The 13,058-nt window shown below is 40.6% G+C and overlaps 1 protein-coding gene across 1 annotated transcript in view; it reads right to left on the bottom strand.

Annotated features, from left to right (window-relative positions):
* Positions 1 to 13,058, bottom strand: part of DPYD (dihydropyrimidine dehydrogenase) — a 582,181-nt gene that overhangs the window by 202,548 nt on the left and 366,575 nt on the right. The window contains exon 14 of the mRNA XM_018567128.1: positions 1,885 to 2,005. Coding sequence (XP_018422630.1) covers positions 1,885 to 2,005 — 121 coding nt within the window. The remainder of the gene's footprint in view (positions 1 to 1,884; positions 2,006 to 13,058) is intronic.

Consider the following 13,058-nt stretch of genomic DNA (forward strand, 5'->3'; position numbering starts at 1 on the left):
TATATATATATATACTGTATATGTGTGTGTGTATATATACTGTATATGTGTATATATACTGTATATGTGTGTGTGTGTATATATATATATAGCTTTAAGAATTTATGTGCATATAAGAGCAAATTAAATATGTTTTTGTTTTAACTGCCTATAGTTCTCTTGCTATAAGACATATAGCAAATCAATAATTAGACAGACTAACACATTTTCAACAGAAGTGTTAGTCTCCTAATTAATATTATGATGTAAAAATGCCATGCTGAACAATGCTCTGCAACTTCCAGGAAAAATGGTGTTGAAAAGTCCAACTTCATGCAGCCTGTAAACAGCTAATAAATTGTTCTCTGAAAATAGTCACCCGTTAAAAAAAAAAGTTGCCTAGATAGCTGATTTCACAGCAATTGATATCTCACTAATGGTACAATTTAACCACTTCTGGGCCGCAATACGTCTATAGACAGCGGCCCACAGAAGTGGTTAAAACAAGAACATGGCTGCTGCAGCAGCAGCCGTGTTCTTGGTGTCGTTTTTAACAGCAGGCGATTGCTGTTAGTGTACAAGCGATCTGGCATCTGTACAGATAGTTTGTACCTTGCGGCGCCCTCCCCCCACCGCAGTTGCCGTTGACTTCTCCGGGCACCGCTGTCCCCATGCGGTGCCCGGGAGTGGCTCGGCGGGTCTCCCCGCAGTGATCGAAGAGAGATTCAGCGGCTTCCAGCCGCTGATATCTCCTTCAATCACTAGACCCGGAAGTGATGTGTATTACATCACTTTAGGTGTCACTCGTTACAGTCTCCGGCTCTTAGAGTTTCCTATGCTTCTTTGGGGTCCCTAGGCGACATTAGGGGTCTGAAAGACCCCTGATGTCTCCATAAAGAGGACCTGCTACGCCCCATTGCCTTGCAGAGCAAATTAACAGGTTCACTTTAATTCCTGTCCTACCAACTGTGCATATTTAGTCACTTTGTATAGAGAGGAAGCCATGTGTAAGCTTTAAGTTGCAGTGTGGAGCATACACAGGACTCTCATCTGCCCCACAGTGCTGGGTGACTCAGCAGGCAATCACTAAGCATCAGTGCTGTCACATGGGTGTAAGGGGTGTTAGTCACTCATGGGCACTTTTCTTTGCCTGGTGTGGAAGTTAAAGTGATAGTGAGTATGTGGCAAGGCAGTAGACCTGATTCTTTAAATTAAACCTATTTCCACTTTAACACTAGTAAAACTTTGAGGTGTCTGCAAGTACTCTCATATACAAAGTGTTCCAGGGGGAGGGGGGGGTTGAAACCCCTGAAAGCGCATGACCCCAAAGACTACTTCTAAGAGTCTGCAGCCCATTTTACTAGTAAACTGACAAGGAAAATTTGTGGTGCTTGAAGTTATAGAATACATGTTACATTGTGGTTGCAAGTAGTGATTGAAGACCAGTTTTTCTTAAAAGCAAAATCTAGACTGTATCACCAGTGCTCTCACCTGCTTTATATAGTGTTTAAAAATTCATTGTAACTTGATTTACTACACAAGCCAAAGTAAAAATACAGTTATGTGCCGGCACTAAAACATATATCAAAATAGAAATAGAGCTATAAGTCCTAAATGGTTATAAAATAACTATTTGAACTCTGCTTCATTAAAAACCAAAGTGACAACAGATTTATTTTTAATAAGAATGGCACAGTAGTAGAGATATATAACAGTAGTATGGCAATAAAGATATTAATAACAATAATAATAATATCATTATTATTAATAATACAAATTGTTGTTAACCATGTAACCGAGGAAAACAGAAACATTTTCCTCCCATTATCCAAAAGCACTGCCATAATTAGACTTTGATCTGATATGTGACACATCTTCTGCATGGTGACACTATTTCCATCTCACCTTCTTGAGCAGCTCTTGCAATCTGTACAACATCTGTGACATTAGGGGTCAGCTTGGCAAAGAAAGGAATTCTGACAGCTTGTCTAACCCAGCGGCAGATGTTACGCACCAGTTCTGGATCCTGTTCAAATAGGTCAGATATAAAAAAAGGAAAAATTGGTAATTTGTCTAATCTAATGAAAACATGGAGCAATGAAGGGAAAAAAATCCATTAACAGAGCTATTCTTGTAACGCAGTGAAATCAATAATTGAACTGAACTCATTGTAACAAGCAGCGCAAAGGTATTGTAGTGCTGTAATGTAATATAGTTCTTAAGAAATAACTAAATGAATACAAAAGTAATTAACACAGGGGGAGTAAATAAGACAACTCAGCACCGCAAAATGTAACATTTAACATTAAAAATGTGTTAATAAAATTTTCAAGTAATGTAACTCATGTCTATGGCACAGAATTTGGAATTAGTCGAAAATAAAGTATAGTGCAGCATTGCACATTTTTAAACAGTACCGCTCAATCATTTTATCAGTGGCTTGGATGCAATAAACTAAAATGTGACTGGTTGTTAAAAGATATTGCAGATGACAATTAACTAATGTTCTTTGGAATATCTAATTAAATAAGTCTAGATTTGCACAAAGTTAAAAATATACTCATATTTGAGAGCTTTAAAAGACTACATCTTTAAATATTTTTGGGGTGCTGTTCTGAAAATCAGCACCTAAAATGTGTGATATTTTTTACTACATAAAGTAGAAATCTTACTGGGTTTGCTTGTGCTTCCCTCACAGATATAGAACTATAATGACCTGGTTTAATATCAACGGCCCGGAGATATCTGGTATTGCATATTTACTACAATTTACATACTTTATTGGAACCACCACAATTTTACTGTTCAGCCTTATGTTTAAAGGGTAACTATTGGGAGAGTTACATATACTTTTCCTCATACTATGAGTGGTTGTGTGACACTGCAACTGTCACACGTTGACTCTATAGATCGAGAGCTGAGCGATCACAAACCACTGACCACTCACTGCTCCCCGCAGGGATTCCCCCCCTCTCTCTGTTCCTCCAGAGCTCGTTAGAGGGACATACAGGGGAGGGGGCAGGCACAGCTGGCTCTGCCCGTAGGGAGGCAGAGCCAGCCATCAATCAGGCAGTGGAGTGGATCCCAACAATATTGTCAGCATCAGTCCTGACTGCAGTGCGGCTCTGCACTGTCAGCATATAGCAGGCTATGTGCCCGGTATTTGCTGACTTTGGGTCATGGGAATACATTAACAAAGGGCACTTATGATAGCAGACAAATAACACAAAAGGTCCTACTTAATAGAGCTGTGCAAATAACAAAGCAATGTAACCCATAACCACTACATTTCCATTTACAAAATAATTATTTTAGATGCTACAGCTTCTACCAGAAACAAAACACATAGGTTCATGAACTGCTAATAAGATTAAGATGCTGTATTAGCAGTGAAACAATTTTCTCATAATGTAGAGATCTAGTATAATAACTTATCATAAGTCAGTGACATAGCAACATAGAGATCAGGGGTGGTAACCTCAGCCAGGTCCATTGTCTCTGGGGATCCAACTCTAATGAATGTTTGTTTCTTCCTTTGTTGCTGCATCATAAGAAACAGCAGCAATGTGAATGTGTTAAGAGAAACAGGTGTCAAGAATTGTGTGGAAATGTTAGAGGGTTCAGTTTGATAATGTGGTCCAGAGGCGTTCATACAATGCAGATTATCACGACCTTCATAAGAAAATATATGTTTGCCTTTATTCAGAACTGCAACATATTTTGTATACTCTGATAGCCTCTATCATCTTTGCAAACCTTGTTTATTGTCATCTATAACATATTCATACGTAACCTGTCAGTTTCAGAACAGATTTGATTTCAATATAGCAAAACTTTCGGGTAATGACCTATTCCTGGCAAAAACCCACCAACATTTTCTCTAAGACAGACCCTCATCGGTGCAGAAATAGTGGATGAGATTTGGGAAATGCTGTTACTATTCCTCATAATCAGCTCGGAACACAGACATGCTGTCCAGATGGACAATGATACACAGTTATCTAGAGGTTGCTCGGCTATAATCTTAGAAGTCGCACAGTTGAGCATGCATGAAACTTGTCAACTAATCAACAAAAAAAGATGATCTTCCAAAGAGTGCAACTAAATGCAATTCAGGAGCCTGGCATTTGAATTTTGCAGCTGTCATACATATCCCATGTGTGGCCAGCTGGTGCTGGCAGAAGTGTCGTTACAGACAAAGGATTAGAGCACAGGGGACAGTGAGATTGGCAGTTACATGAAAGCAACATGATGAAGAAAGTGGTTTAATTCATTAGGTTTGCTGCAACCATGCTGTCCTTTGAAAATATTTAATAAAAGTGTCCACAAGTGACAGGTTTTTTTTAAAGACTAAATTTACTGCATAGGATTTTTAAACCTGACAAACTAAACAAAGACTGAAATGAATAATTATTCAGAGCAGCAGTGTTGAAAGTGTAGGACATGTACCAGTCGTAGTTCACAGCCGGGGCCTATTAAAGCGTAAAGTGAGGTACACTGAAATGTAGTAAAGTGATCCTGTGCCTGATATACTGATGATGAAGTAACGTATAGCGTACTAGGCACATGACTGAAAGTTTGAATCTGCATACAGGTGCACTTCACCCTTTAGTAAATCAGGCCCTTTGGGTCCATCTCAAGAACAAAAGTAGGGAGCAACAGGACACATTAGTAAAATTCCACTTTTAATAAGAGAAAAAATTCCTTATATCACAATTTTTGTAGCAGCTGGCATTGCCAATTCTTATCTACTACTGTTTTTGGAGTTACTGAAAAAGTCTACATGCAAGGTTGTCCCGACATTTTTTGCTGCCTATGGCAGGGGGTTTTGGGGTTACATGCTATAGGGGCATGTGGTTGTGCTGGTGAAGGCAAATTACAGAGGGGGGGTGGGGAGAGCACTGGCCATGCACAGTACCTCACTGATGTCAATGGTTGCCAGGAAACACAAGAGGAAGATAGAAGAATTCTCTCCAACGCAAGGGAAATCCTCTCTTAGTCAAGTGACCCCATTAGAAGACTTCCCCTCTATTTCTGCTAAAAACTTTGTCCACCGGTACTTTGGGGGATGGGGGCACTTCTTTAGTAAACCGCTGCTATAGCATACCCCTAAATGCCTATCAGCATGAGAGGTGGCTGTTGGTATTGGGATATCAGCCTACCCACCTAGTCTTCCAATTTTGTAACATTGAAGGGATTATGCCCTTGTATACAAAATATAAATATCCATTTAACTGGTCATTCTGTTTTTCCATACAGGATTTGCAATTTGGAGAGTAGATAACAGCCCCTTTTCTTCCAGCAAAACAGTTTGAAAGTGTATTTGCTTAGCTGGACGTTGCTCAAAATTTACTTAGTTTTTTGTTTTTTACTGTTTTATAAATAACTCTGAAACCATGATCAATGGAAGCTGGAATTGCCTGACTTCACTACTGGTCTATAAGTATGGTCATATGATTTAAGTAACTTGCTTAGATCAGTATTTCTTAACCTTTTTTCAGTCACAATGTCTTGCCCCTTCAAAATCCATATTAGACCTGTATCTGAGAAAGCTCCTCATTAAAGTGACATTAAACCCTCAGATTTAAGGAAGCAGGTCTGGAAGTGTGGGTAGATGAAAGAATAGGGGGAAGGGAGGAAGGTGGGGGGAGAAGACAAGGAGTGGGAAGGGGTCCCGTCCGACCCATAAGTAGGGAGAGATGGAAAGGAGGAAGGCACTGCATAGAACAGGGCAGATAGGAGAATTGTGTTACCGTCTTAAATCCTTACATGCCTCTGAATCTCGGAATAAATGCCACAACGTCCAGGTTTTAAGATACTTGGACATGTCATCTCTGCCAGAGTGGATACGTTCCTCAATGGCCGCTACTGTATCTATTCGGGAGAGCCACTCCCGAATCGTTGGTGGGGATGGCGACTTCCAGTGTCTAGGAATCACCGTTTTTGCCCCATTCAGTATGGAGAGGTGGGAGATATAGTTTAGGGAGTACAAGGCTTGCAAATTAGTCGGAATCTTAATGCCCAGATAGGTGATGGCTCTATCCGCCCAACTGAAAGGAAAGTGGGAGAGACAGAACTGGACCGTCTCGTCTGGTAGAGATATGTTGAGGGCCGAGGATTTGGAGAGATTGATTTTAAATGAGGACAGGGATGCAAATTCATGAAAGGCTCGGAGAAGATTAGGGAGTGAAATTCTCGGTTGGGTTAGGAAAAATAGCAGATCGTCTGCAAATGCAGCCACTTTGGACTCCTTGCCCGGTGTGGGAAAGCCATGAATGTTGGGATCTGATCTGATTCTGCGGAGAAAGGGTTCCAGTGCTAACACGAAAAGCAGAGGAGACAGCGGACATCCCTGTCTGGTGCCATTACAGATGGGGAAGGCATCCGACAGAGAGCCGTTTACTCGGACCCTAGCGATCGGGTTGTGATACAGTAGAGTTATACGATCTAGCATGCGTGAGCCGAGACCTAGGTGCTTTAGGGTGGCAAACAGATAGTCCCAGGCCACTCTGTCGAATGCCTTCTCCGCATCTGTGGACAGAAGGAAGCCAGCGTGTCCCCGGCTCCTAAGCCAATGGTGAAGGTCGATTGCCTTAGTGGTGTTGTCTCTGGCCTCTCTCCCAGGGATAAATCCAGCCTGATCACCATTGATCAGGTCGGGGAGAAGGGGCAAGAGACGGTTGGCGATAATTTTTGCATGTAATTTGACATCCACATTGAGCAACGAAATGGGGCGATAGTTAGCGCATAAAGAGGGATCTTTCCCCTCTTTTGGTATAACTGTGATGTGAGCTTCTAATAGATGGGAGGAGACGTGGGGACTTCTGGGGAATCGGTCAAATGCTGTCAAGAAGTGTGGGGTCAAGGTTTCTGAGAAAGTTTTATAATACAGAGATGTGAATCCGTCTGGTCCTGGGCTCTTTCCTGGCTTGAGTTGGGATATCGCGGTCAGTACCTCTTGTGGCGTTATCGGGGTCTCCATATTTGCTATCACCTCTTCTGGTAGGGGTGGTGGGCTATGTTGGGAGAGGAACTGTTCGATGTTAATGGAGCGAGCATTCCAATGGGTCGACGATGGATCTGGGGCTGTTAGGTTATATAGGTGCTTGTAGAAGTCCCGGAATTGAGACGCAATGTTTGGTGTGTCGAGATATTTCTTCCCATCTCTACCGGTGATGTGAGAGACTATTCGGGAAGCCGAGTGTTTTTTCAGTGATCGGGCCAGAAATTTCCCCGCCTTATTGCCATGTTCATAGAAAAATTTACTACGGGACATGTAGGCTTTTTTCGTTCCCTCATGGATTAGTTCAAGAAGATCGGTGCGTGCCTGTGTCAGTTCAGTTAGGTGGGAAAGGGCCAATGAGCGTTTATGGAGCGCTTCCAAGGTGGCTATGCGGGCAAGTAAGGAGGAGCATCTGGTTTTATGTTGTCTGTGGAGATGGGCTTGTACCTTGATGAGTTCTCCCCTGATCACACTCTTATGGGCCTCCCATAACACCGTCGGGGTGGAGCAACCTTGAGCTGCAAAGGGAAGTTCTCCCCAAGCATGAGAAGACCTGAGGATTTAAAAGGAAGAGCAGCAAAGAGAAGGGAAACAACCATGGATTACAGTAAGGCACACATTACAGTATTGGTTTATGTTAAAAAATCTGAGGGTTTAATGTCACTTTAACCTCAGGAACACCCCTTTACCTCAGAGCCCCCCTTTTGCATCAGAGTTCTAAAAATCACATTAAGAGCCACAGATGCAGTAGCATCCCTGAAGGGTAGAAGGCATAGCAGGTCTGGATTGAAGCGATCTTCCATCCTTATGTGGATGGATCCCACCCTCCCTGGATTATTATCATACTCATCCATGATGCTAGTGGCTGCATGGCACAGTGCATGGAAAAGCATGGCACAGTGTGAAAATTTTTGAGGCAGCCAAAAGTCACCCTGGTTGAGCAAGGCTGGCTTAGATGCACCAAGTTAGCAGCAACTATCCTTAAAAATAAACACAAAATGTTTGAATTCACTGATATACGAGACAGTGGTTTAGTTTTAAAATGAAGTTTTATATTATATCTAGTTTTCTTTATGTGAGCTGTAAAAGAGAACAGCCAGTGCTGTATAAAATACAAGATAATACAGAATATAGGTAGTTAAGACTTTTAGGGAGCTAGTGACGTAAAACAGACAAATAAACCTTATTAATGTAATACTTAAGAACATTAGTGAAACTTTGGCATTTTTTTAATAAACAATAAACAATTTTGTTCCTCACATTTTGCTCCATAAAAACAATGCTTTCCTGGACTGTAAAAAATTGGTATATACAATGATTAAACAATATTTCAAGTCTGTAGGTCACACTGAGGTTACCTGCTAGAGGGCATAAGGGTTTGATTAGGTTTGTGTCATACATAAAAAAATTTAAACGGGAGTATATAACTTCTTTAATATATGAGAAGAACAGTTACAGATAGCTCATTTTAGTAGTCATGTGGGAAAACTCTTACACCCATTACTGTAATAAATAGATACAAAATAACAGGTAAGAAATCATACTTACCCACAGGCAACTGCAATTGAAAAACACCAACGTTTCCTTATTGTCTACTATTTCACATCATGTTTATAGTAGGTGTTACATAGAAAATACATATTTTTGGTGGAAAAATAAACTTTACAATGTTCTAAGGTTTTCAAAAGCTTTTTTAGAGGAATGTATTCCCTTCTGATCAGCTTTCGTATGTGTTTGTGTGTACTTTGACATGCATACAGCATGTTTAGATATACAGCATGTCAATATATAGTAGCTATTTATACTATCTGTAGTTATGTATATAATTATTTATACCAGAAGAACTTTGAAATTTCTGGGCTAACTAGATAACATGTATTTGATAAGACACTGTGTATCAAACAACTGCCATTTTGTTTTATAAAATACTGTTTTTATCTTTTTTTTTTAATTCTTGTTTGTAACACAGCGTTGTTGATCTCTTGCAGCCACTTCCTACTGGCATTTGTCTTGGAGTTTGCTTTAAATCACTGTTCTGGATTTGCTTACTGATGGTGACAATAGTGGACAAGACCTGTGCAATGTGTTTAGGCCGCTTTATTCTCCCAAAATGTGTTGGATATATACAAAGTCCTTAGCCAATAAGCAAATCACTAAGCCATATGACTGTTTATATCATACGATTCCAACTCCACACCCAAGGACAGTTCATCTGTTGAAAAATTAATTCACTGTGATCGGAAGAGGCAGCAGCCTAGGACCATAACTACAGTAGGTCCCCATACACTATATTTTTTAAAACAGGTTAACTTCCTTAATCGAGACTTTTCTATATGAAAAAAATTAAAAATGTAAATGTTCACCAGTCCTGAGCAACCACATACTCACCAGTGATATACTGTATCTTGTATGGAACACAGCAGACACTCTTTGTAGACTGGATGTAGGTGAAACTACCAGCAAGCATGTGCTCTCTTAACTGTCAGCCATAAGATAAACTGGCCACAGACAAACAACAGTAAAGAAGAACTCTGGGCAAAGATTTTATTAACCCTTGCAGTGGGGCTACCCCTGCACTGCAAAGGATAACTGCTAATTTTTGTCTAGGGAGTAAAATAAAAAAGGTATACTCACCCGATCCTCAAGCCAGCTTGCTCTTAGACAGGTCTTTCCAGCCTCTCTCCCCCTCCGCAGCAGTGGTCTAAGGTCTGCGAGTCATTACGTTCTATACACAGTGTAAAGGATGTGACGACACCGGGGCACATACCATTTCTGGAACATAGCAGACCATTTCTGGACAGACAGGAGGGAAAGCTATTACAGCCAGTTGACTCGGAGAATAATTTTGTGGTTTTCATCCCTAAACCAAAATGACCAGTTATAACCCTTGCAGTGGGTAGGCCCACTACAAGGGTTAATAAAAATGTTGCCCGGAGTTCTTCTTTAATGTTTTGCAAAATACAAAAATTATTATTTAGGTATCAGATGTTTTTCCTACCAACAGCTAACTGTCACCTACTATCTATTGTTAAAAGAATAATTCACTGTAGACACACTGGAGAATACGAGCTGTAAGAAGCATTAACAGTTGTGTTTTTACACTGTTCTTTCACTTTTTTACAGATTTGCCTCAGTTGGCTTGGGCAGAAAAGCATGGGTCAGTGGAGCAAAAAAATGCTGTGTGTAATATTTTTTTTCTTTCCTATTTTTTCTGAAAGTCAACATTTTCATCCCAGAGAATAAAATAGCTGCTTTTAATTTCATGTGCGAATACAGTTTATTTAAAGCTGAGCTCCAGGCAAACAGCTAAATGCTCAGATGAAATAAATATATGAGAGCTGGATTTGTATTTCTAGCCAATCATTTCTGAAATTTAAACAGTCATGCCAGACTGCAGAACCAGCCTGGGGAACAGATTCTACTGCAGTAAAGTTATAAAACTGGGTCTTGTCCTAGCACTCATGCCGTGACTGGATAGTGACAGAGAAGCAGCAGACTGATGTGATCATCCCCCTTTCTCTCTGTTCTCTCCTGTTATCAGCATGTTTCGTGTTAGCATATGAGCAATGCAGCACAATTGATTGGCCCCATGTGGTGCTTCTCCGTTTTTCAGTCTGAGCTCTGCTTAACAGGGAATGAAGGCTGATACCAAGTGAAATTCAAGTAATTACTTAAAAAAAAAGATGGACTCCAGACTGACATCAAACACTCAAATCAATGCTGCTATGTATTCATTAATATATTGCATCTATTTTTTGTTTCAATGCAAAACAGCACAAGTACCTGAATGTGACTTGGTGTCAGCCTCTTGTAGACCTTGTACAGCAGAGACCAGACTGCAGGAGGGATAATCAGTGCAGGAAGCCAGTCAGATGTGTTGCAATTCAAAGAGCACATATATATGAGGAGAGGGACAGTGAGATGTGCTCATCAGTCTGGGTTGGAAGTAAACGGAGACTGCATCAGGCAGTGCTATGCTGTGTGGGAGAGCTGTGCAAATATCAAAACTGGATGGACAGGATTACAAATCATTATGTAGGTAAAACAGCTCCCTTTATGTATTTTGTTTGTGTATGTAGTTGCTTGTGTATATACCTGCAAATATGTCTGTTTTGTTTAATTGTCTGAAGCTGAGCTGTAAAGACTTCAAAGCTGTAAAAACTATCCATTTTGCAATTAAAGTAAAGCTTTCACAGACCTGCAGAGTTCAAACTTAGCAAGTGCTTACAAAAAGCAATAAGCAGGTAAACTTAAGTAAGCGTATAAATCAGTTTGTCAAAATGATTCAGAAATACAAGCAAATAGGTGTAAATGTTGAGATTTTCTGTAAAGACTAAGCTTGCCCTATCCCCATCCACAGCTTTCCTGTATAATTAAAAATATCCTATGCCTTTTGACAGGTTTACTTTACATTAATTATATATGTTGTATTGATGGGGCCAGTACATGGGCAGTAGCACTCAGATTGCCAGCTTCAAACACTGTGAAGCTGCATCAGTCTGGAAAGGATCTATTCCAAGTAAGTACTTAGATGAAGAAACTATGAAAGAGGGGGCTCATATTGGACACATTTAAAAATTCAGATATCCATTCATGTAAATTGTTCTCACCAAAATAAATACAAACTAAATAATAGAAATAAAGATAAGCTGCTTGTTAGATGGACTAAATTGCAATAAAAAAATGCAAGTGGGAATTGCTTGCCATACTAATTTAAAAGTGGAACTATAATGAAATAGTTGAAATTCCTGTCAGATTTTTTCATTGCTGAGTATGTATGGAAATCCAGATATAAATGTATTCCAGTGTAAACTCTGAAGTAGGATTGTACACAAATCGAATGCATTTTGGGGGCTGAAGCCTCACCACCTTCATTAGGGCTTGACAGATAGAAAATAATGTATGTATACAGACTTTTAATGTAAAAACTGTTTAATGGTGGAGGTAATATCTGTAATAAACGTTTTACTGGAAACTCATTCAAGAAGACAAGAGGCCACCGCCTGATATTGCAAAAAAAGGCTTAAAGGAGAACTATGGGGTCAGGGCTTTTCCCCATAGTTCTCCTAATGGTCACACAAACTAGCGTCCTCCCGTGACCCAAAGGTCAGTATACCGCGAGCTACAGCTAGCGGTATACTGAGACGCCGCAGCCGGAAAGGATCCCGACAACACTGTCTGGATCCACCCAGCTGCCGGATTGACAGCTGGCTCTGACTATCCAGAGGAAGAGCCAGCTGTGCCCACCCCCGTCCGTTTTACCAGTCAGCGCAGGAGGATCGGACAGTGGAGGGGGGAATCCCTGCAGGGAGCCGTGAGTGACAGTCACAGCTCTCTGCAGGGATAGATTGAGAAGTGACCGAGCAACGGTATGTGTTCGCTCACTTCCCGATCTACTGAGCCGACCGGTGACAGTTTCATTGTCACAGGTCGGCTCAGATTATGAGGCTGAGTGAAAGTAACTCACCTCATAGTTCTCCTTTAACCACAGAGGTCAAAGGGGATTTTTTTCTGTTAGAGTGATACATTTGTGGAACTCACTTCCACAAGCAGTGGTATCAGCAGAGAATATTGAATCATTCAAGAACCGTTTAGATACTTTCCTCAAAAAAACATTACATACAGGGGTACAGGTACTTTTAATGACTGGAGCACACAGACAGACAGACATACATATACACACACACTGGCATAGGATGAACTTGATGGATGGATGGAAGTAAATAAAAAAAGACTGTGTAAGTCTCTTCTGCCATACATATTCCTTCTACCATTCAGCATTTTTTTATTGCTGTAAGCTTAGGTTAACATGTGTGGGAGTTACTTCATGCCTGCCAATCAAGAAGCCGAAGACACTGAACCCAGAAGAGAGCCGAAAAGAAGAAGCTCTGGAGAGGGAGGATCATGGCGCTGGAGGGGATCAGTTTGGCAGGTAAGCTGGTTATAATCTGAAATATACTGTGCATACTAGCACATTATGGCTTAAGGCTCCTGTTTTTTTAAGTCACTTTACTACTGCTTTAAAGAAGTCTCATCAGAGGTTAAAAATGCTTGTTAAATCCCCAAAGGGCACAGT

The sequence above is a fragment of the Nanorana parkeri genome, unplaced genomic scaffold (assembly GCF_000935625.1).
Source record: "Nanorana parkeri isolate BGI_ZX_2015 unplaced genomic scaffold, ASM93562v1 scaffold1012, whole genome shotgun sequence".
Lineage (NCBI taxonomy): Eukaryota > Metazoa > Chordata > Amphibia > Anura > Dicroglossidae > Nanorana > Nanorana parkeri.